The sequence below is a fragment of the Corvus brachyrhynchos genome, unplaced genomic scaffold (genome assembly GCF_000691975.1).
Source record: "Corvus brachyrhynchos isolate BGI_N302 unplaced genomic scaffold, ASM69197v1 scaffold32, whole genome shotgun sequence".
In the NCBI taxonomy this organism is placed as follows: domain Eukaryota; kingdom Metazoa; phylum Chordata; class Aves; order Passeriformes; family Corvidae; genus Corvus; species Corvus brachyrhynchos.
This window is the reverse complement of record NW_008237919.1, coordinates 461,984-485,920: the sequence shown is the minus strand read 5'-3', so window position 1 is coordinate 485,920 and position 23,937 is coordinate 461,984. Positions and strand designations below refer to the sequence as shown.

General features: G+C 43.1%; 2 protein-coding genes across 2 annotated transcripts in view; one reads left to right on the top strand and one right to left on the bottom strand.

Moving 5' to 3' along the window:
- Positions 1-2,402, top strand: part of ST7 (suppression of tumorigenicity 7) — a 55,595-nt gene extending 53,193 nt beyond the window's left edge. Inside the window, exon 13 of the mRNA XM_017733078.1 lies at positions 2,084-2,402. Within this exon, the coding sequence (XP_017588567.1) occupies positions 2,084-2,179 (96 nt within the window). The 3' untranslated portion in view covers positions 2,180-2,402. The remainder of the gene's footprint in view (positions 1-2,083) is intronic.
- A 1,696-nt stretch (positions 2,403-4,098) lies between these two features.
- WNT2 (Wnt family member 2) lies at positions 4,099-21,147 on the bottom strand. The gene is made up of 3 exons (XM_017733077.1): positions 20,682-21,147; positions 17,634-17,898; positions 4,099-9,291 (listed from the first exon to the last, which is right to left on the bottom strand). The coding sequence occupies exons 1-3, from the start codon at positions 20,988-20,990 to the stop codon at positions 9,062-9,064; spliced, it is 804 nt and encodes a 267-aa protein (XP_017588566.1). The 5' UTR covers positions 20,991-21,147; the 3' UTR covers positions 4,099-9,061.
- Between the last annotated feature and the right edge of the window lie 2,790 nt (positions 21,148-23,937).

Below are 23,937 nucleotides of genomic sequence, written 5' to 3'. Positions count from 1 at the left end.
CTGAGACCTCTGCAGGTGCTGAGGCAGGGAACACGTGGATCCAGTCACAGGGACTGAGCACTGAACAGTCAGTTTCTCCATGAAAACACCAACCACACTGTGGAAAAGCTTGAAAAGAGACTTCTACATATATATTTGTATCAAATGGCACTATTCAGAAGGTGCTACCAGAAAGCTGCTGTCTGCCAGCTTTGAAATAGCCAAATTGATGGTTTTCTTTTCAAACACAAAATAATAGTAGAAAACAGCTCTCCTATCACCCCTTCTGCCACATTCTGCCACCCTGAATTCTTACTCTACTGCTGATGCTGGTTTTTTTGATCTCTGTGGAGAAAGTCAATGTCAAAAGGAAATGCAAAACAATTTTTAAACCCCTCCCCAAAACCAAACCCTAAGAAAAAACCTCAACGTGTATCATGCTGACTAAGATCTCTTGTGTGCTGGCAACAAGCTGGATAGGCATCTGCTACTGAGGAAAGGAGCACCAGGAGCATTCCAAGGGCCAGACAGCCCCAGGTATTGTTTACATCACCTTGCACAAGAGAGTAGGTGGCATCCTCAACTTCTTGTTGTCAGCAAATGTTTTGCTTGAACTTTATGGAAGTGGAAGTCAGGTTTTGGTATCCATGAGTTGAAATGTATTTTGTAGACCAACTGATTTTCCAGGTGGAAAAAAACTTGGCTTGCTTTAAGCTGCAGATAATTGGCTGAGTTTGTTGTAAAATACAATCAACAACTTGAGCAACAAAAATCCTATGAATTGCAATAGAAGTCACTGTCAGGCAAATTAATCTTGTTTCATTGATTTAACAAGGATGTAATTTGCACTAGTTACAAAGCTGAGTTTTATTCAAGTAGATGTGATGGTACAAGCTCACCATGTAAATCAAGTGATGCTTAAATAGCAGAAGATATCCTCTGAAGAGCCTTTTGCATTTTCCAGACTTAAAGGAACATATTTATTTAAGCACTTCAGAGCTTAACCAGAGGGAATGCTTCTCCTTGGGCTAAGCCACTTGAAACAGAAAGAGCAGTCTCTAAGATTAGGTAAGTCAGCATTTCATTGATTCAGCTGTGGCTCATGTTATATAGCTTGACCTTTAGCACCAGAACTGAAATAGTCAGTTCTGCTTCAGTTAGTTTTACCTTCGACCTGTGCTTATGACAAAATGACATTACCAGGGGTGGTGTTACCTGGTTTTCCCGTGATGCACAAGTTGTCCATGATGTAGTGTCTGCATTGTATGCAAACACATCTGAGAGGAAAAAAAGGATTCAAGTGCTTACTATTGCCTTTAAAATGCGTGAGCATCGTAAGTGCTGTACTCTCTCATACACATGTAGGGCCCCAGCATAGGTGTGTGTAATATGTAGAGTTGAATTGCAGGCAATGTAAAGCACAGTTAATACGTATTTTTTGAAGTTTCAGGAGTGCTTTGAGTACCTGAGTTCTGCAATGTGTGGCTGCCAGTGTTTTTTTCTGTGATAAAATGTTCTCCATTCACTTGATTTTTTCACATATGCCTGTCTGAGCACTAATATATTGAAGTCTCTTTGAATGTTGCGCTCTGTAATAGAGAGAGGATGTTAAGATAAATTTTAGTCAGTGATGCAGAGTATGTTAGGATAAATGACAGTGATGCCTCAGTATATATAGCAGATGTATAGATAACCCTGAGCCATTTTAGACCTGAGTCTCAAGGCACACTTTTTGTCTCTGTGAGGTGGTCTGGCAGACCCCCGTTATGAAAAAGCCTCTTTCTCTTCACTAGCTTTTGGGTTGAGCTTTTAGCAGCTTCAGTATGAGCTTCAGTCTAGGATGTGACATGTGTGAAAGCTTTTGTAGTTCATCACTTTGGTCTTTGTGAAAATGGGGCTCTCACTTTCTTTACTGCAAAATCCAGAAATCTCTGTATATGCAAGGTTCAAGAATTTGAAAGTCTTTCTGTGTGAATGATGTCATTTTTATCATGCTGGAGGATTTTACAGAGGAACACAGCAAGAATATCTTATTGGACATCTTTCTCTTGAGATGTATTGTCTCGTGGATTTTGATCTGAATGTGTATCTGATTTCTTTGCAGTTTCTCAGCACCCTTTTTGCCCCTTTAAATTTTGTGATGGAAAAAGTAGAAAGTATCCTGCCCTCCAGCCTGTGGCACCAGCTGACGAGGATCTGAGGGAGCATGCCTGCTGACTGACTGCCATGACATCTTCTGTGCCAACTTTTTGTTGACCACAAGAAAGCATGATAAAAAAGGGAAGCAGTTATAAGACTTAAAAAACTCTTCATGGATTGTCTGTTCTCATATAAAAACTGTTTTGTTGTACAAAATACATTGATGTTAGGTTCTATTATATTTTGCCTTCAGAAAAGAAAAAAATAAACTTTTGTGTATTGTAGCATTTGCTGTCTTTTGACTTTTTCAGAACACAGATTCTATGGGGTTTTTTTTAAAACGTGTGGTATCTGTTTCACCAGAGCTAGGGCGTGGCTACACATTCAGGTAATGAAAAGACACTACTAATGTTACAATTAAGCAAGATTGTCACTGCCTTTTCTTATGGAGCTCAATTAGGGTGAGACCCTCACCTCTACAGATGGTCTAGATGAGGCTTCTAGACAGTCAAAGCTCTTGCTTAAAGCAGCTTTAGGCTCTCCAGGCAGTTTGGATGGCACACTGGGCTTCTTATTCCCTTCTCTGCGCAGAGGTCAGCTTATCCTCATTTGAATTTTCAAGAAGCCCACATAATTGACAGATTTTCTTCACACCCTTGCTGTTTCAGGTACCTTCGGAAGGCTCATTAGCAAAATTGATGTTAGTTCATGCACAATTAATAGAGAGGTTGGTGTTTCACTATACTGCTCACCTCAGGTAATCTTATCCTTGTGCTGTGACTGTTTAGACTAAGTATTCATTTATGACTTAGCCACTCTAGATGGAAATTTCCAAGACCAGCTCTAAGATGAAGATTTTGATGTGGAAGTTGAAGCAAGCAGTCCTCTCTGTCAAGAAATGAAAATGCATCCTTACAGATGCCTCAAGGATATTTTTTCCCTAACTCGCCCTCTAGATAAGGAAGCATAACCCTGATGCAGTGGATCAAAAATGCCACCACTTTACCATTTTAACTTTGCTGTTGCTCTTAAAATGCTGAGTGGTTTAAGGGACTGGGATCACCAGCAGATAAGTTTGTTTATCAATGAGGAAATGAGTGAGCAGAGACAAAACTCCCAGTACTAGAATTGGTATAAAAGGAAAGTGTTTCTTAACAATAGGAGATGCATGACATTATTTTTTTTTCACTTGATCAGAGACACAGTAGTAGAAGACAGATGTTTGTCCAAGTGAGCAAAAGTACCATGTTAACACTGCTGTGCTATGAAATTAAAAAAAGGCAGCCCCACGCCAGGAGAAATCAGCTGTAAGAGTGAGACCTGGGGAGGATATAGGAGATCAGAGAGCCCCATGGACAAATGTTAGACCTGGTGGGGCTGTTTGGGGCTGTTAGGGGTTTCCATACAGGTTTTATTACTCCTGCAAAACAATTCACTGTAACGTTGAAATTAGTCTGGCTTGCAGTTAATGTAGGATGTGGCATAAGATTAGAGGTAATGGGTTGCTAGTGTATAAGCATGTGGAAGTATGAAATGGACCAATATTCATGTTCTCCTATTTTCATCTGAATTGTTAGAACAGCCGCAGAAAACACCCTCACAGCAGGTGCTGCTGTGTATCTCCAGCTGAAAAACTAAGGATAACCATATTGATTTGTTTGCCTCACAACAGCACTGTCAGAATTATTTAAGGCTGTGAAAATCAGAAGGATCAAGCATAGTCAGCTCTTGTCCTGTGCTGCTTTGTATCACACCTGTACCCTACATTTCAAAAGAACAAATTTTTGTGACTCACAGTCCTAAATGTAAATGCATTTGCATTTGCACATCAGTGTATATGTAGATATATACAAATCTCCATGTTTGTCAGCAGCTAAGGCAGTAGTTTGGCCTTCTGTTTGAAGATACTATGATCTGTATGGGAATTGCTATCTGTAATACTCCGATAAAAAGGATTGCTTAACTCCTGGAAGAATCACATCCTTTCTTTGAACTATGGGAAACATTTAGGAACTCGAAAATACCTTTATGCAGTTTTATTTCTACTATTTCTAATATCTATGTCCCTAATAAGCATTAATGGGCCACGGATTTTATCTAGAAAATCTCTCTTTAATTATAATTCTAGGCATCTGGCAGACTAGGCAAATCAGACAAAAGGATTTTCTTTTTCATTGGGCAAAGTTTATTGCCTTGGGCTTTGCTGCCTCTGACATGTTTCCTGTGAAGTTTGGTATGGTTTACATCAAAAAGCAAACACAGCCTGTGATTATAATGATGGAAAGCCTCTGGCTTAGTGCAGAGATGAGCCTTGTGGAAATCTGGTTCAGATAATAACTGATCCTCAGATTGAGGGGTGGAGGAAGCTTTTTAACTCCAAGTGTTAGTAGTTCCTGGGTTTTTTTTATTTAAAGACAACTTAATAGAATTTGTATGCACATTATCTCTTTACATATAAACTGCATGGAACAAAAAAGGAAAGGACCCCCCCAGGAGTGTCAAGCTGGCCACTTTCTGTCCCTGTCTGCCACTGGATAGGTTTACAGCTGCTCCCTGGCAGGAACTGCGCTCGGTGAGTGCTATACCAAGGGGAGGGCTGCTGCTTTCTCTGGCTGCTGCTTTCTCTCTTTCAGCATTTGGTGTGTATGCTGAACATACAGACTGTGTTTTCAGAGCATAGAATTCCTTACTCCTGTTGAAAGGAGGCAAATTATCAGGAGTCTTGCCATGTTGAAGAAACCTGCAGAAACTAAACATCCAAAGGAAGCTGCACCTCTTGCACACACCACACACACCCCTTTACAACCAGTGTGGCTGTCACCCTGTGGTGGCCCTGAAAACCTCAGTGGCTGTAGTTACAGCAGATTGTACAAGGTAGCCCCTGGCTCCACCTGGCTTCCAGCAGGGCTCCTGCCCAGCTCCCAGCACAGAGGGAGCTGTCAATGTATTGATTCATATGCATTTGCTTCTTTCACACAAGAGATCTTACTTTATGAAGTTGCATCCATTTCACCAGGCAAATGAGCTGTTACACGAAAGAAACAACCCAAAATCATGTTTGTGGTTACAGCTCATGAGCTGCTGCTCTCTTGCTGATAATACTGTAAGTTCATTTGTACCATCTGAAGTGGCAGGTAAAACCTGCAGGCTGTGATATGTGACCACAAAACCACTTCTGCCCGTGGAGGCAGCGGTCACCTGCATGAAGCCCTTCCAAAGAGTGCGGGGCAAACGCCATGGAGAAGATCGAGTCTTGGTACACTTTGTGCTGCCACACTGGAGTAAGAGCTGTTTTTCTTAGCAAAAGCACCCTCCCCAGATCCAGATCTTCAGTAATCCCTAAACATTCCTTTCCCCCTTGCCACCATACACTGAGCCCCACAAGAAGCTGGACATGAAGCCTGCAGGCAGTGACCAGCAGCTGTGGTTTGGGCATGCAGGCTGGATGCCCTTCAGCAGCTGTGCAGCACAGTACCAGAAATGCAGCATTTTATTTCTAATTCACATCTGCAAAGAAATGAACACAGGGGTGGGAGGCCAGGATGAGATCCACAAACTGGTTTTAGATATTTTTCTGGGAAAAGAAAAAGCAGCAATCTCTCAAGCTTCAATGCCCACATGCCCTAATACACACCACCATTCCTAAGTCATTCCCCATTTATCATGCGGTAAAAGAAAATTAGACTTTTTTTACGAGATTTCACCTGTGAAAGCACAACACACTTTTTAGGGTGAAGTTTGTTGAAAATATTGGGGAGGGAGCAATCCCAAAAAGCTTGGCAGGCTAACAGCATTTCAGGGCGCTGCTAGATCCTGAGTTCATGCAGCAAATTAAAGGGAACTCCCTCAAGAAAATTGGACTGCCTATTTAAAAAAAATAATCCTACAACCTTTAGCCTCAGCTAACATTATTCTGACACTAAAATGTCTACCTAGAGACAGCTGTTTCCTCTTCATGACTAAATACATGAGTAAATTTATTCCACAGAACAAAATACAGTATTTCATTTGACATGCCTGATTTTTGTTTCTTCTCTTTTTTTTTTTTCCCTCTTTTTTTCCCCTCTTACATTCTTTGCTGGATTTGCTGAACCATGGAGGGGCCTTTCCTAGCAATATTTACATCTCTGAGTGTCTTTTGCTACTGAGAAATAGCAAAAATTTCTGGGAGTGCATTTCCTTGTGGAAGAAGCAGCAGAAATGCCTACAGCTGTAAGAAGCCTACCTTGAGCTCTTAAAAAAAAAAACCAAAAAACCATAAATACAGAAAAAACTGTCATCAAGTAAGTGGCCAGCTCAGCACTTACCCATTTGTTACGCTGTGAAATATTCTGGGTTTCTTCTGGTGGTTTTGATGCAGGTATTGCATCACAACTTATTGATATGGCATGTGCCTGAAATGGGAACATCAGCCTGCTGTGCACACCTGGATGGGCTTGCTGCCGGACAGGGTGACAAAGGACACTGAAAAGGCCAAGGGACTCAATGTCCCCATCTTCCTGGTCTTACTGGTAAGACCAGCCTTCAGGAACCACAGTCCTCTGGCCCAGAGGAAGGTTTGGAGCAAGAAGATGTACCTTAGCAGAGGAGAACCAGGTTGGGGAATAAAAGTTAATACACCTTTGATACAGTGACTCTAAAAGACTTTATCTGGGACATTAAACAACAGATTTAAGAAGAGATCTGGTTTCATTATCCTTCATTCAACTTCCTAGAACAAGTTCTCATGAGAATGAGCCTTTTTTCTTTTTTCCAGAACATTGAAATATTTTCAGCTTTATTACATAGATAATCTTTTAGACTACTCAGGCTCCCTGAATATTTTTTTAAAAAGGCTCTAAAAAGTTAAAAATCATTATACTGCTTTTAAATTCTTAAAGGCTTAAAATATTATATTGCTGAGGCTATGAACTACATGTGGATTTAATTTCACTGTGAAATCCCAATAAAAATTCTCCTTGGAGCTCACCTTTAAATACAATTAGGTATGAAATTTTCCTTTTCCAGCCCAGAGCCAGCATTGGCAGCAATGAAGAGGCTGGCAGTATCACCCCTGAGCTGCACGTGGGTACGTATGTCCCCATCATACATGCACTGCATGTGCACAAACATGTGGGCAGAGCTGTTGCACCAGCTGTTGGTTTATAGACAGAAGTGGATTATTGTTACCTCTAACCATGATCATTTCCATTTTCAGTAACTGAAACATTATCTTATTGTCCGAATAAAGAACTTTCTGGAGCCCCCTAATCTTTTAATGCCAGCTGTGCCTTCCGGAGATGAATTACCCATTTTAATGATGCAAACTTTTTCCAAAGCCTTGCAGACGTAAATGACTGCTCCCTCAAGACCACTTAATGCCAAACCCTCTTCTTTTTAAAAATTCTTTTTAGAAAGTTCCAAAAACAAAACATACCCAAAGTATTCACTTTATTGCCTTGGTTGGCTTCTTGGTTATTACTTTTTCCTACACTGTTTGTACCTGCTGGGGTTCTTCCAGTTTATTTCATTTTCATATCGAAATTTTACTTTCATCTACGATACATTCTATCACTCACTCAAGTTCCTTTTCCCATGTTATTTTTTCATTACCTTGCCTGTCTCTACTCTTCATGGGCGCTTTTTCAGAGCCTTATTATACTTATTGGCACAGAACCCATTTTTCTCTTGGTTCACGTGGCTGATCTCTGCCCGGAGGAGAGGCAACTGGTCTCTTTCTGACCCAGTTCCTCTCCACCAAGGCTGCATTTCTGGGCCTCATAAGCCTGCACATCTTTACAGCAACTTCTTGTTTTGTGTTGATCCCAGCCCAGCACATGGGCATGGTGCAACCTGTAACTGCCTCCATCACAAGCTGATACACTCTGAATCACAGGCATGGGTTTTTGCAGACAGTATGCAGAAAAAATCTAATTTGGAAGTCCCTAAGTGGAAAATATAATTTTGAGCACATTTAAGAGATTTATTAACTTTAAAAGAACATAGAAGCTGATAACTTCTTTAGAATAGAAGTCATTACTGAGGCAAGGCTTTTCCTTCTCCAACACTGTTCACAAACATTTTTCCACTATTGTGAATGTGAAAAGGAGGAGACCTTATCCTTAGGTAGTTGAGTGTCCTGTACCCAGCTTTCTTGAGGCTGAAAAACCATTCTCTTCAATCCTTCTGGTCAGAAAAAGAAAATCCTCAGCAGTTAATATTAATTACTTTTTAAAACTTTTAAGGCAAGTTTTCAGAAACATATAACTAAGACATTTGCTTTGACTCTTTAATAGTTCATCAAAGTGTTGTGGCTGAATACATCTCCTGCAATTTCTTTTGTTTCAGGCCATGGGCCAGTTCATGCCCCACAAGAAGCCAGAGTGTGCTAATGTTGGCCAGGGTGGCCTCAGGTGGCCGCCTTACTGGGAACTCCAGTCCACCAGGGATGAACAAACACCCTTCCAGAAAAGCTTTTCAACAATCTGGCCCCAAATTTTCTTTCATGGGGAAATCACCAACCAGTGCTCAAACTCCTGAGGCATTTGGTATCCAGGGCTCAACTGTGACCTGCCCAAGAGCCTTCAGAAGATGCTTGAGCAAGCCCAGCCCGTGTGGTTGGTGGTGGTGATCTTGCAAAAGTGCCACATTTTGTATCTTCTTGTGTTCCTGATGGCGCGAATGAATTGCCACAAGGATTCCGGAGGAGAGTTACATGGTTGTTGGAAGAATCTTGGCATAATACGTCCTTCCAGAGCTGCATCAGTTTATGCACAGACAAGTCTGCAGCAACACTGTCATGCAGAAATGCAAAGAAAATGCTGCAGGGTTTGTATCAATTATTCAGCAGCTTCTGTGCAGTGAACAACAAAGGCAAAACCAGCATAAAAAAGACCTCTGATGCGTTCCCTGTATGAACCAAGATGGGCAAAGGCTGTGGTCCTCAGCATCAGTAGCCCGTGCATCATGTCCGGGAAATCCAGCCAGCGCTCTTTGGCGCTTTGCAGGTGTGAATGTCCACCACTTCCAGGCAGTCCTGGCAGCGCACAGCACAACACCAGTGGAATTTGCACTCACATTTTGTCATCCTGCTGACGCGGGAGGTGTCATAGCCTCTCCCGCAGCACATCACTTCACAGCTGTCCATGCCACGGGAGGTTTGGTTACACACCCGACCAGCTGTCCCAAGGGACCCTGCAAAGGGAACACAGCAAAGGTCAGGAGGCGGGTTCTAAGGGAAGACAGCAAGCATATGAAAATAGGGATAGGAGACTTAATTTGCAATGTATTTGATCCTTTAACATCACATCACCCAGGATTCAATATCAAGACAGAGAAATGCCTATAATAAGGTAAAATTGCTCTCATATTTCCCCTAGAAATCAGGTCTGGAGATGAGAAGGAATAAAATGGATGAAATACTTCAAGGCTCTGCCTGATTCTGTTAATATCATCATGCTTTATTTCATCTTTCCTTAGATTTCCTCCAGAGAGCAGACACCCTTGCCAAGGCAGCCGTGAAGCCCCTTACTGCTCCCTGCACCCAGTCCCCCCAGGACTGTCTGAAATGGGATGGCCATGTGGAGCACCTTCATGGTTCTTGGGAACTCATGGGCTTTGCTGGGGAGCTCTGGGTGGGCAGGAGAGGGCTGGGAAAGAGGAGACCATGAAATTTGGTGGCTGCAAGGGACGCTGTGGGTAAAGTAACTGTGCTGCCAGTGATTAAAGTCTTGCAGAACTGAGTGCAGAAGCACCCCAGGCATTTGGCATCGCTGCTGTGTCCACCCACAGGCCCCATTCCACCAGTTCAGGTGGCAGCTGAAAAGTTGCTGCTCTGTGTGCCTCTCATCTCTGTGGGGTAACACCAAGGGTTCTTCTCCCCTTTCATGATGAGATTAGAAGAAACTAAATTAGAGCCTGCTGTGGACAGAAAGGGGGAGAGGAACCATACCAAGCCTTGTCATGTTCTTGAAACACTCAGGAGGAGTGGCTGAAATGCCTGTGCCTGTATCCACGTGGCACAAAATGGCTCTGTAAGGCATGTCTTAGCCTGAACAGTGACTGTGCCACATAGGAGCCACTGTTCGTCTAACACGAACTGATTTTAGGGTACATTTTAGGATCAATACCACAGCTGCTAACAGCTTATTACCGCCAATCTGAAAACTTCGTAAAAATAATTGCCTCACCTAATTTCCTATGTATTGCTATTATGAATCAAATGCAGGTATATCGACAAGATTAACATTCTTCTGACATTTTCCATAGACCTGATTACAACTCCATTCTTTTCTTGGGCAAGGCGATATTCCCTAAGTAATGGCTGTGGTCAATAAATTAACTGGAAATATTTTACAAAGTGTATTCGCAGGTGCACACTGAACATGAACAATTTACCTTCTTAAGGGAAACAAATACATGCAAACATTAATTAAAATTTGCATGAGCTAGGATAGCAAACCAATCTTAATTAATAAAAATGTAAACTGCAGTTAAACTGTAATTATTAATAATTTAAGTTGAATATATTCCAATTTTCTTTTTTTTCCCCCTATGGTGTATTTATGGTTGGATGCACTGATGCTGCTGTCTCAAAGCAGTTTGTAACATACAAATCTTCACTGTCCCTCCATCCCCTGCTGCGCCCCAGCATCAGGGAGACTTCATGTTATATGGGGGCTGACCCCAAGCCACTAATGCAATGAGGGGTCTCGGGGACTGGAGCAAAGATGCCTTCTCATACTGTGTTTTTTCATGGGACCAACACATGATCCAGCCTCTCAGCCATGGGGGTGCACATTCTCCTCTTTCTGCATCAAAGTTACGACAGGCTTCAGCTGCTGTCCTGGAGAAGTGCTTCAGCCCCCAGAACACATCTCAGCTTCCCTCCCATGGCCTAGATTCCTGCATTTATTTAAATATTTTAATATTCATTGGGTAGAAGTATACACCTGGAAAGCTTCACTATCGAGTGGCTGGCTCGTGTCTGCTGCAGGCAGAGCAGGAGGGTGTTGCATGACCACCGGCCCCCGGGCTCAGCAGGTGCCCGTGGCCACCCATCTGGGAGCCGCTCGCCGGCTGCCGCGCACGGCTGAGCCCCCAGCCCTGGCTCAGGGGTCCTGAGCTGCAAAGGTGCTGCTGAGCCAGCCAGGCAGAGACGTGCTGAGCCACCCCAGAGGGAACTGGCAGAGGGAAGAGAAAACACACTGAATGGAGCCAGAAACAGGCTCCTGCACCTGCAGCCTGATAGATCCCAAACCTCCTTGGGGTCTGAGAGTGTCCAGGCTGCTGCCTGTGGACCAATGCTCTGCATAACATCCTTGGGGACACGGCTGAACAGCACTTTAAAGTAAGCCTCTGATATTTGGAGGAGCATCTCAGTTGGATGCAACATTCAGCAATGTAGTGCATCAGGCACACCCTGCACCAGGAAACCAGCAGTAACTCCTATTCCTGGCCTACTGTCCCTACAGCCAGTGCCGGCACCTGGAGCCCCTGCAGCAAGGCCCAGGGAGGAGAGGTGGCCCCAGCAGTGACCCACACGGGCACACCCTACTCCCAGCAAGCCCTCAGCTCTCTCTGCAAAGCCAGCTGCACCAGGGCAACTGGCATAACAGGCATGGCAGTGATGCCAAGAGGCCTTTCCCAGATCTTTTTTCAGGAATCACTCTCTGATGGGGGAAGAAAGACTTCCAGTGGCCCCCAGTGCCCCCAGTCTAGGCAAGGCTGAGGAGTCAGGAGGATGTAGAGCTACATGATGCACCTGTAGTCCCACAGGAATCCTGTGGCAGAAAACAAGCCAGATCCTGCTTCCCAGCCATCACACTCTCCTCCATCCATGATGCTGAGCAAACAGCTAGGACACCTGAATGTAAATTCTGCTGTTCGTCTCAGCCCACAGCAATATGCATCACATCCCAGACTGTTCAAAATACAACCAAATTCACAGAAAGGGTTATTAGACATTGGAATGGATTTCCCAGGGAGGACATGGGGTCACTGGCCTTGGAGCTGTTTAAGGAAAGACTTGGTGTGGCACTTAGTGCATGATCTAGTTGACTTGGTGGTGTTCGCTCAAAGGTTGGATTCGATGATCTCAGAGGTTTTTTCCAACCTAATTGATTCTGTGAATAACTTTTAAAGGCACTTGTCCTGCTCTCTCTGTTCAGACCAAAAAAACAGTACGAAGGCCAAGCTTGTCACCCACGTGATTAATGTTCTGTATCTGGAACTCACACCAGTGGAGGAAAAGCAAAGCCACCCTCCACCTCAGCACAGCTCCCAACCAGAAGCAGAGTGGGGCCGTGTCATTTGGCTGGGGTTGAAGGAAGACCCCATGTTCCCCCACATCCATCAGGAGCTGCCCAGAAAGGTTTGACCACATTCCTCTGCTGAGGCACAAGTTAGTTTCCAAGTCCAATGTTCTTATTTCCAGATGTAAGAGGAAGTCACATGGCATTAAAGTAAAACCTAAGCATGATGCACCCACTGCTTTCAACAGGAGTTTTGCCACCAACTTCAAAATTATTTCAGCCACTAACAGACAGTCAGAAACTGGTATCATCTGATGCTGACCATCAAACAACATCAACATTACTACACCACTAGGACAGGGGACTAAATTATGCACAGATTATGACAAAAGTGAAAACAAGCTCATCAACTTTTTTTTAAAGTTCAAACAGCATCTTCAGAATATCTGCAGCTTCTCTAGTGAGAAAGAAAATTAACAATAACCATCAGTGAGGAGCCAGACAAGTTACTGTGCTCCTTGGCGGGCCCCTGAGTGATGAAGGCAGAAGAAGACACTGCACAAAATAAGGCAGAATTTTCTGCCTGCTACCTGCAATGCACCTCCTCAGCACTTCTAAGGCAGGAGCAGGTTCTAACTTGTAAAAAGTTTTTGTATGTCCTCTTTGTTTTCATTTCAAATGTTTGAATTGCCATGCCTACACACATTTTACCTGCCAAAACATCCACAGCTTTTCATAATGCCAACTTCACAGCCTGTACATCAAGCCCTTTCTTCTCGGTTTGCACAGCTGTTTTTGGAAGTCAACACGTGTTATGTTGAAAATACTTTTTTCCATTCTTAAAGCCCTAAAATGTATTTATTAGTTTATAATGAGAGCTTTTTCCTTCTACTTCTATTGATTAAAATCTGGTGTCAAGTAATAACACCCATTATTGGACTTTCACACACACAAGCAAAAAAATGTGCAAAACCAATGAAATTCCCAACAATAGTTTCCTCACAAGTGTTTTTGGGGAAAAAATAATTAAAGGAAATAGCCACAGAAAAGTAGCTCTGAAGCTACTGGATCTTATGTATAACACCCAGTACAGAAGGGCTGGAGAGAACAGGCAGTACACATTGGAGGCAGATTTGTCTGGAGGAGGTGGGATGTCCCAGGCCAGCACTGAAGAGATAGCAATGTGTTGATAAAAACAGCTTATCCAGATCCAGTTTTGAGTAAACGTCTCTTGTTCTAATTCCCGTAGCCACTGAGAGCATTCCTCAGCCCACAGCTCCCAGAGGCCCTTGGGGTGATGGTGCTGCTGCCTTGCCAGGTGGCGCTTGGAGGAGAGCTGCCCCGATGGGAAGCCATTGCAAGCTCCCCTGCCAGCCTGCCCAGGGCTGGGACTGCACCCACTGTGTTTGCCATGTGCAAAGTGGGAGATACGGGCCAAGATGTCACACAGGGACTGCCTGTATGCGGCCAGCCTCAGTGAGAAGTGTTGGACATAGATCACGATTGGTTTCCCTCCATGGGTTACATACCTCAAGCACTAGCACACCTTGCGTAACACCAGGACTCGCACATCGCACTTTAAATTCCAGGCTACACTCTGGACTTGGCCTCATTCCTCTCAAAAATGCAGCAAATGGCTTATGTGGGGCAGCAAGGGGAAAAGAATTAACACAGAAACAGCCCTGTGAAGTACCCAAAGCAGGTCACCCTGGGCAGGTGATTTGTCACCAAGCACACAGCTCCAGAAGGCTGCAGGTAGCCCTGCACATGCCTCTCCACAGTGGTTTGCACAAGGAGACCAGAGGTAGAAGGTTCTCAACCACAGTCACACCCCTATCTGCCTGCTGGGGACACGGGAGATGGGCACTGCAATCCACAATGCACAGGCAGAGGCTTTGACAGTGCCCAGACTGGGACCATGTGAGTGTTGGGAGAAATCTATGGATGACTTAAAGCATGTGGCACATGGAATTGCATCAGGTTCTGAGGGACTGCTGCAGCAGCTTGAGGTCATCTGCATGTAGACATGCCCTGTCTCTCAGGTGCTGCCTAGAGATTTTTGGCTGCTCTGTACCAGTGAATTTTTAATAAACCTGATATTAAACGTTTTCAGGGAGATGTTACACTGCTTTAACAGTGCCAGTGAAGAGCAGGCTCTAGCAAAGGCTCAGCCAGCAGGCTGCTGGTGTGCTTATCCCTAAAGCACTCTCAGTGTGTCCATTGGTATATGCCAAACATGATAAACTTACTACAGCTTTCAACCAACCTAGCCTGCATGGATGGACAAATAGCAACTTTTTAAAACTTAAAATGCTTAAAATAGATCCTTATAAGCAGACAAGCAAGAAGGGTTTTTAGAGTGTTTTGGAGGTGAAGTAGCACATTCAAGGTAAGGTAGTATGTGCAACAGCAGGACTGCCACTTGCACAGCTGTCACTTTAGTCCGTGTCACAGCTCTATCACTCCTAACAGGTCTCTCCCTGTGCAGTCCTGGGTGTGCTTGTATTGGGTTTGGGAGCTGGAAATTTACAATAAGGAAGACGATGCAAAGCATGGCAAAAATTTGTATGTTCACAACATGATTTTTAAAAGCTCTCTGGGATGTTCTATCTCTGTTTCTATTAAATTTTGAGTATAAAATTGTGAGCAAAAATTATTTCAGCAGAGTTATGTGTGCAGGGTTAAATGAATTCTGAACACTTCTGAAAATCTTCCTTTGGTCCTTCATGAAATCTTAAGGCAAGGAAAGAGGTGGTCAGGTTATTACATTCTCTTGCTATTGAGCTACCATTAGTGATTTCCTATATTATACCTCCCCTGAAATCAATTACTCCTCTTTTCCTTCTAGAGAAAAAAAAACCGAACAAACCACATTTTGGGGTGTGTCCAGCTACCCCCTCAGACAGACTGCCAGACCCAGGGTAGAAGCTCCAGTGGGGGATGAGAAGGTATCTGTTTTTTTTGGGTGATGGCAGAACTCTTGAGCACCTTTAACTCACTGGTTCCTACATGTTAGCACAATCAAGCCACAGAGGACACTGGCTTGGACATTTTACTGTTTGTGAAGTTGCCTCCTGGTCAAGTCATGATGCTTCATAAGGTTTGCTCTGTGAATCCTTCATTCAGCCCCAATATTAACCAACCTCCAGATAATTTTTTTTTTCCTGAAGCACTGAATCGCTTGGATTCCCTGGAGAATGAAAGGCAGAACTGTATTCAAGGACATACTAAAACACTGTGGGTATTAGAGTCAGCTGACACTGAGATGGTCCCCACCTACTTCCAAACTCAGACTTTCATAATCTTATTTCATTTGCAGTCATTTAACAGGGCTGGCACTCTGCAATGCTTAACAAGGAAAACCAAAAAAATGAAAAAAATATTGTTCAACTGCCAAAATCATCTCCCTCAAAGCCAGATCAGGTGGTGTTGGTTTTGGTTTTTTTTGTGGTTCTTTCTTTGCTCCATGCAAGCAGCAGGGCATTCCACATCCCGTCAAAGGTTTACTGCAGCTTGCTAAAAATATGCTCTTGCAAACAGCCACATTCTCTGAATTCTGGGCAGCAAAAGGTGCAGCCTTATCTTGAGCTGAGCCAAGGCACATGTCAGACTTTGCCATCTCCAGGCAGGCTTGTTAGTGCCTGGCAAATGCACATTTCACTGTGGTGAAAAATGCCCACTCTCCTCCACAGTAACAAGACCGACAGATGAGACTAGGCTTAGTACAAAGAGATTATTAAATGGCTTTTTGATATAGAATTGGGTGGTGTACGGGTTCTCCTTTTAGGCAAAAAGAAATCATGGGTTTGACAATGAATGAGGCAAGCTCAAGAGATAAATGTTTTGAAAAAATCCTAGTCTGCAAAGTAAATCTCTGCATGATGCCACAATATGCCCATTTATTCACTTGTATTAAAGCATTAGACTTTACAGTCTCAGCCACTATTCAAGGAACAGTATGTGCTCATGCAGGTGATAAATATCACCTGCCAAAATAATAAATAACATTTAAAATTATGTTGATGACTAAACTAACCAGAAACACTGTACAATGTAATTGTACTGGATGCAATTCTGGGTTCATTGAAGTCAATAGTACATGACCAGGAATTCACATCTTGTTCTTATTTAAGTACAGCTATTTTGCAATGTTTATTCCAAGCAAACTTGGATTGTAAATATGCAGCAGTGCCAAAAAGAGTTGAGCTGTGTTGCTATCCAGATACTCACAGATTTGTCATATGGGGTGCAATCTGGTCCGTTATACAACCTATTAATTAGTTCCACAACTTCTCTCATACGTTACTCAGTCTGACTCTCTTTTCCAAATTTCTGGTTTTCTAGTTGCTAGTTTTTAATTGCCACATCAGGAAATACTATCTATGGGTCCAGAACCATTAGCAGGATTCCTGGTGCTTGGCAGTGCCTTGAATTCTGTAATACTGTTAAGTGTGTCTCTATTGAATCTCTGAAGCAGGAAAATCCAGTGTGAATAGCAGTACCAATTCTTTATCTCTTCCCACAGGGGCTGGCACAACTCTTCAGCAAACGTGACAGTTGTCATGGACAGAGCCAACACTGCCTTGTAAAGAGGAATAAACAGCTGTGTCACTCAGCCCGGTGTGCTGTGTCCCACCAACCTCTACTCTTTCATCCACCAGCATGTCCTCCAGCTGCCTCACCCCATGTCACCCACAGCTGCCTTGACTAATGCAAGCAGGGTTGGATTGTCACAAGCTGTACCTCCCACATTAGATGGGGACAGGCGTGTCTACAACTGGGGTCCGCAGCCGCAGTGAGCTGTGGGAACGAGCAGATAATACTGCAGCGGTAGCATAACAACATGGAAGGGAAGCAATGCAGCAGGAGGTGGCATCACAGGGACATCACAGGACTTGGGGCAGCTCTGGAGTGAGCTGTGTGACACAAGAGTGAGTGTGGCTGTGCCCAGTATGGATCTGCCTCCAGAGTACAACTCAAACTTGTGCTGAGAGCAGCTTTGTCTTACAGCATCTCCAGGGCTCCACATCATCTGGCAGAAACTGCTGAATTATATTAGAACTGGCTGTTGTACACCTAGAGACATCGAGGAACTATTGTTCATGTACTGACTGAGTCCTTCCAAAACATCTTCTTTCCTGTTTCCTGCTGGTTACATGCATGGATTTATATTTTTATATCTATCTACCTATCTACACACACACTCAATAAAATTATAAGTTTCGACCTTTGAAGTACAAATGGCTTTAATAAAACCATTCATGTGTAATGATAGAGGCTTACCTACATCCCTGTCCCGGATACAGTAGTCTGGAGAGCTTTCAAAGTATACCAGGTCATTCTTAGTTGGCTTCTTAAATTTCTTATTAGCCACAGTGAAACCTGTGCCATCTTGATTCATGACCACCTGAATAGCTCCATTGTATTTCTTCCACAGATAATCTCCTGTTTTCCTAAAGTCTGCCATGGCCAGCCAGCAGGTCCTTAGAGCGCACGATCCACTCACACCGTGACATTTGCACTCCTGTTTCAAAAACCGCTTCACAGCCTGTTTAGGAATGCAGTAAAATATACACAGGTAAAACAAACTGTAATTAATTGCTTCTCACCCCTTTTCCAGCCATCCTGTAGTGCCAGGCCTAGGATGGGCCTCCAAATTACGGTCTGTAGTGACACCCACTGGTAGCATCAAGTCATCCCCATGTGGTTGGTCTGCTCTGGTTGTCTGACTTGCGGTACGCACAATCCTCCGGCTAAAGGGCTTACCTTCCTGCTCCTGCCAGTCATCCCAAGGATCGATGTGGTTGGTCTACAGTGCTAGGACGCAGACTGGACAGGAGGAAATGATCAGAAATGGCCAGAATCATTCGGCCACTTGGGAGGCTGCAGGATTGCCGTGCTGACCCTCTGACCCTCTCTAGCTCATCTTCATGAAGTTGCCCTTTGCCCTGAACAGTGTTTCAAATATTGCCCAGAAATTCATAGGCATTTCATATTTAAATGATTTTTAAAAGACTGTGTAAAGCATTGTACCTGTGCTAGGCATCAGATCTATGCAGAATTTTAAAGTACAGTACACTTAAAATGCTTATACACATTCTAACAAACATTTTAGAAAAAGACCTTCATTAGTTTGCATTGGAGAGATCACCTTTATCATTAATTTAACATCTGGATAGCATTAAAGCCATTTCATCTTCGTCTCAGACATTTATCTGTATGATGTTGGAGAACAACAGATGGTTTCATAGACAATAAATAATTCATTCCTAATTATGTAGATATGGATATTTGATCTATAAATATTATGCCTTAAGGGTTCATGAAATATGAACTTTTTAGAGTTTGTAGTAGAGGAGTGTCATCATGGGAGGAAGGTAAGAGAGAGGAAAGCTCCATGATTAGATGTGCGATTGAAAAATGCTGCTCCTCTGTGCATCAGTCAAGCACTTAGTAATAAAGTGAGAATGTATTACAAAACCAAGGGACTTTTAATTTTCTTTCCAACTTGCAAATGATATGTTCAAAGAAGTCACTGGCATTCCCACAGTCCCACACCATTGCCGTATCACAAATCTGGGATTTAAGCAGATGCTTGGTTTTGATTATCTGGGCTGAACTCAATTTAACTACTTGTATGTTTAAAACAACTTGCTGGAATAGTGGAAGAAGCACATAGGAATGCAGGTCTCTTTGTCAGTGATGTTCCTATACTGATACACAGCATATTATGTTCTATGATTCATATGGGAATATTATAAATATTTATTCTATTTTTTTTTAATTAACACAGTTGGAATAGTCTAGTTTTAAAACAACACCCCTTTTGGGGGCAAGAAAAAACCAAGGGCGCAGGTGGTCTTACCCAGGTCAAAATGCCAGGCTTGGGGGCAGCTGAGGTGGTGAGATCCCTGCAAACTAAACCTACACTACTGCACTGTGGATACAAAACAGCATCCCTGTCCATAAAGCAGGTCCTAGAGCATATGAGAAGATATTCATTATTTTTAATCGAATGTATTTATTAAAATCTCTTGATCTTTTTCTAAAATATCTACCTGCTTACCAGTACTGCCTTAGTATTTGGAAGAGGTATTTTTTAAAACTTAATAATAATAAGATGCTCAAATATTACAGAAAGTACTTCCCATCATGGAACTTATTTGTCCCTAAAAAATCTTTGTTTGTGTTGTAGACTTCAGCCTCTTTTGGACAGTAACAGAAACATAACCATAGTACTGCATGTGCCTATCACTGATCTGAATAGCCTTATCTGCCTACATTACATATTAATTACACCTGCTGGCAATAAACAGGTGGAGGAAAGATGCTGAAGAACAAAAATCTATCAGGAAAATCATCTACTTGCAGTACACAAAAAGATCAGAATACAAACAATTTACTTCCTACTAAATATACATTAAGGAAAACCAAAGATAAGAAACAAAAAGTCTCCATGAGTAATTCCAGAAGTGCTTGGTCTAGCACAATAAATATTTTTCCTGTATTATTTCAGATGTCGTGGGAGCAGCAAATATTTAACATGTTTTTAAAAATGAAACAGCATATTCCAGTTTCATGCACTATTCCTACCTTTTATAGCTACCACCACAAAATATTAGTGCACATATTTCTCAGCCCTTGCACCAGAGGTGGGCAATACACCTGGCAACTACTCCTTCATACCTACAGTGTGAAAGTAAAGACTCTTCAAGTTGAAATTCAGGACATTTTCATACCATGTTTAGAAAAGGGGTTTGTTTAGAGCAGGTCATGCTCCAAGGCCATTGCCTTTTGGAGGGACAGGTATTTATTTTCTTAAAAAGTGAAGTAATTACATTTTATCTCTGCTCACTTTGTGATTAAGTTTACCATATACATACAGAAATGGACAGAGCGGGTTTTTTTCTTGAGTGTTATTTTGAATTTGCTCTTTGTCAAACCTGTTCTTCAGTGTGATCTTCAGCCTCTCTTAGGAATTTGTATTCTGTATTAACCAAAAATAAAACTCCTGCTTATAAAAGAATTAGGCTCAAAACAAAACCTCCATCCAAACTGATCCCGCAGCTTAGATTCCTGCTTAACTTCCCACACAAGGAGCGACTGAACTGACTCCAACAGGAATACTGTTAGCCAGTTGAATTCAGTCTGTTTGGAGATCTCTGTCACACTGAACCTCCAAGGGAGGTAGAAACAGCAGCTCAGGCTCCTGCTCTTCCCATATTTCTTCCTAACTGCTGAGACCAGACAGCAAGGGCCAACCATTAACTGGCCCAGACACAAGAGAGTTGTCCAAGAACATCTCTAGGCATCTCTTGGATGGACACCCACCTTCCTTCCAGCTCTGTTGTTATGAAGGTTCATCAGCGCCCTGGCATCTTTTCCTTTCCGTTCTTTGGCATCCACAAAGGCTCTGGCAAATTTCATGCCATAGTCGATGTTATCACTGCAGCCACCCCAGTCAAAATGGCCCTTGCTGTCCTTGGCAGAACCTTTCTTCTTGGGATCACAGGAGCAGGATTTCAGCTCCCCTTGGCTACATGCCCTGGTGATGGCAAAGACAACTCCAGCAGAGGAGATGGCATGTACAAAAGCAGATTCTCGACTACCTGGAACAAAAGAAGTCACTTTAAACATCATTGGGGTAGCTAGTTTGAGTGGCTGTCCTATATCCAGACAGTTAACCTGGACTTCTTTTGCAGAGCAAAAGATAAACTAGGCTGAAATCACACAAATGCACATTCCCTGGAGCCAGAATTAGTCATGGCTTAAACTTGGACCACTCCCTGGTAAAAGCTCATCAATATAGTGTTAGAGTTGGAAAACATTAATCATTTGTTTCTGATATTGATTAATATACTTTCATGGATCAGTTGTTCTATACAGATATGTGAATAGGACAGCTGGTATTCCTATCGTTTCATGAATTTAAAAGAATATATGAAGTGTTATTTGAGAGATAAGTTCAAGAAATTATTAAATAGGGACAGTAAAACAACATGTACATTGCAAAATACTGCAAGTAACTCTTGAAACTAGATGTTCCTCTCCTGAAGCTCTTGGAACAGACCTTCCTGCTAAAAATGTGCTAGGGAGAAAACTTGGGTGTTATTTTCTGAAAAATAAGTTAATATTAGGTCTTCTGCCTAGAATCAAGCCCGTAACCGTAATTCACACAAGTAAGTTCCATTAAATCAATGGCACCGCTTGTGTCATGCTTGAGGCAGGATTTGGTCTGGCAGCTGTGACTTCTTCATGCCAGCTGCTCTGGCAGCTTTCCCATCTCCTAATCAAGATACTTTATTATACCAGAGATTATCTGAATTTCTAGACTATGCCTACTCATAGGCTACTAGGTACATATTACAATGTGATAATTGCTTTTAATTTAAGATGTAGTAGTTTGCAATACAGAGCTACATTACGCTGCCACAAATCTACTTATGTAATGGGATATTTTCCTACTTTTAAAGTTTTTAGCATAGGAAGAGTGACAAGTAGATTTTTGTGCAATATCTAAGACAACTTTGCAGTGAGAGAGATGTCTTTGCAGGACTTGCAAGCCTTAAGTAATGTTAGCACAGTAAAACAGGACCCCAAAGAAAAATGTTAACTGTGATTTTTTTGTAGAGGCAGAATTACACCATGTAACTTATTATTTAGTATTTCAATTCCATTACCACTAATATGTTTCACCAACAAATGGGCCCTGAACTTCCATGTGCTGTGCAAGCCTTTTGCCAACAGCAACTAAAAGCTTACAAAAGGACTGATCAAAACATGCCTTCCTTACCCTGCCTTCAAAATCAGGCAGAAGTTACCATGGTTTGTTACAAATCACACTCTTTTGAAGACTTATTTCTGAGAAAACTTATTCAGAAATATCGGAAATTTGTAAAGTGTTAATTAAAAAGAAACAATATTGATAGAAGATAAATGTTTTATTTGAGTTGATTGAACTAATCAACTTTGTTAGAGCACTATCACCATTCTATGGCAATCACAGCCTGATCAGGCTCAGTGTAGAGCTCAGAATCCTGATGCTGTCATTCTCTCACATGAGCCAACAGTGAAAACTTCACTTTTGGAAAAATTGCATTTTTACTTTTTATATTAAATAGCCTCATCATTATTAGGCTGTGTTCTGCCAGACATGTTTTCCTGAATATCAGACAAACCTCATTGAAAACCTCAGCCTATGGGCGATGTTACTGGTTACTCACAAATAATTGCTACGGGAACATGAAGCTGGTTACAGGAACCAACCTCTTACCAGGAGCAGAACCTAGCACGGAATGAAAATTCCCCTGCTTGAGTCAGTGTGCCCAGTGTCTGCCATCTTCCTCTCCATCTACACCAGTGGGACAATGGCCCCAGGGTACTTTCCTACTCCCCTCCTTGCAGGCACTGCGCTGCTCACAGCTTAGCATGGTGCTGGGGACATTCCAGGGACACGAGCGCCAGGGCAGGGTCAGGCCCACTGACTGTGCGCCAAGGCCATGTGTGCAGGGTGTGGCACTTGGCGGAAAGAGCTGCAATTACTAAGGGTCTCAGCACGTTTATCACTGGGGTAAGGCCATTCTGACACAGTAACAGATCCCAGCCATTTCTTTGAGTCAAAAGGGCCAGATTTGAGATGTGAAGACTCACTAGATGCCTTAGTCCGACCTTTAGATGACAACACCACCCTGCTTAACCATCTTCCCCTCAGGGTTGGAAGCACAATGTAGTCCTCAACTGCTTGGGACCTGCACAAGCCTGGCTCACCTCTATCTGATGTGTGTGCCCTGCCTCTCTCTCCCCGGGAGCCTGACCTGAAATGTTGCAGTGCCTGGAGGGCAGTGCTGCCCCGGCATGGGTGCAGATCCTGCACCACTCAGACAGCGCACACAGTCCTGGAGGGACTGCACCTGCTACTGTGCTTTCCCGGCAAAATGCTGCAGCGGGAATCAGCGTGCAGGAGGGATTGTCGTCTGCCATCCCAAAGCACTGGGCTCCTGTTTGCACGTCAGCTGCCCCTTTCAGCAGGCCCCACCCTGAGTACTGGTATCCTGAGGCTGGGCTGTGATGGAAAGTCTTCTGTCCTGCTGGCCACATTCTGATGCCTCGGTTTCCCTGTAGGCCTTAATTTGTGAGCTTGATATCCACTATGCACCAAAAAAAGAGAGAAGTCAGGAACTGCAGAGCCAACCCCCTAATAAGCCAAAAACCTACATTGTCTCCCTGATTTGATATAGGTTTTTAAACAATACAGTCCTTCGCGTTATCATATATGCTGTTCCACTGTCCATGAGACCCTAAAATAACTTTGCATTTGCTCTTCCCTTCCTCCTGAAACATAAAACCAAACTTCACCCTTGCTAAGACCAAGGATACAGGAGGATGACCACAGCTTCTCATCGTTTCCGCACACTGCCCAGGAGGTGCCAGCCCCAAAACAGTCCCTGTTACCCTTGTGAGGAACACTTGTACCCTCACGCTGACTCTCTAAACCCCCTTTTACCCTCGGCCCGTAGGCGCGGAGGCTGTATGCCCCACCCAAGCCCGCGGGAAGCCCCTCCCGCATCCCGGCGCGCTCCCCGGGAAC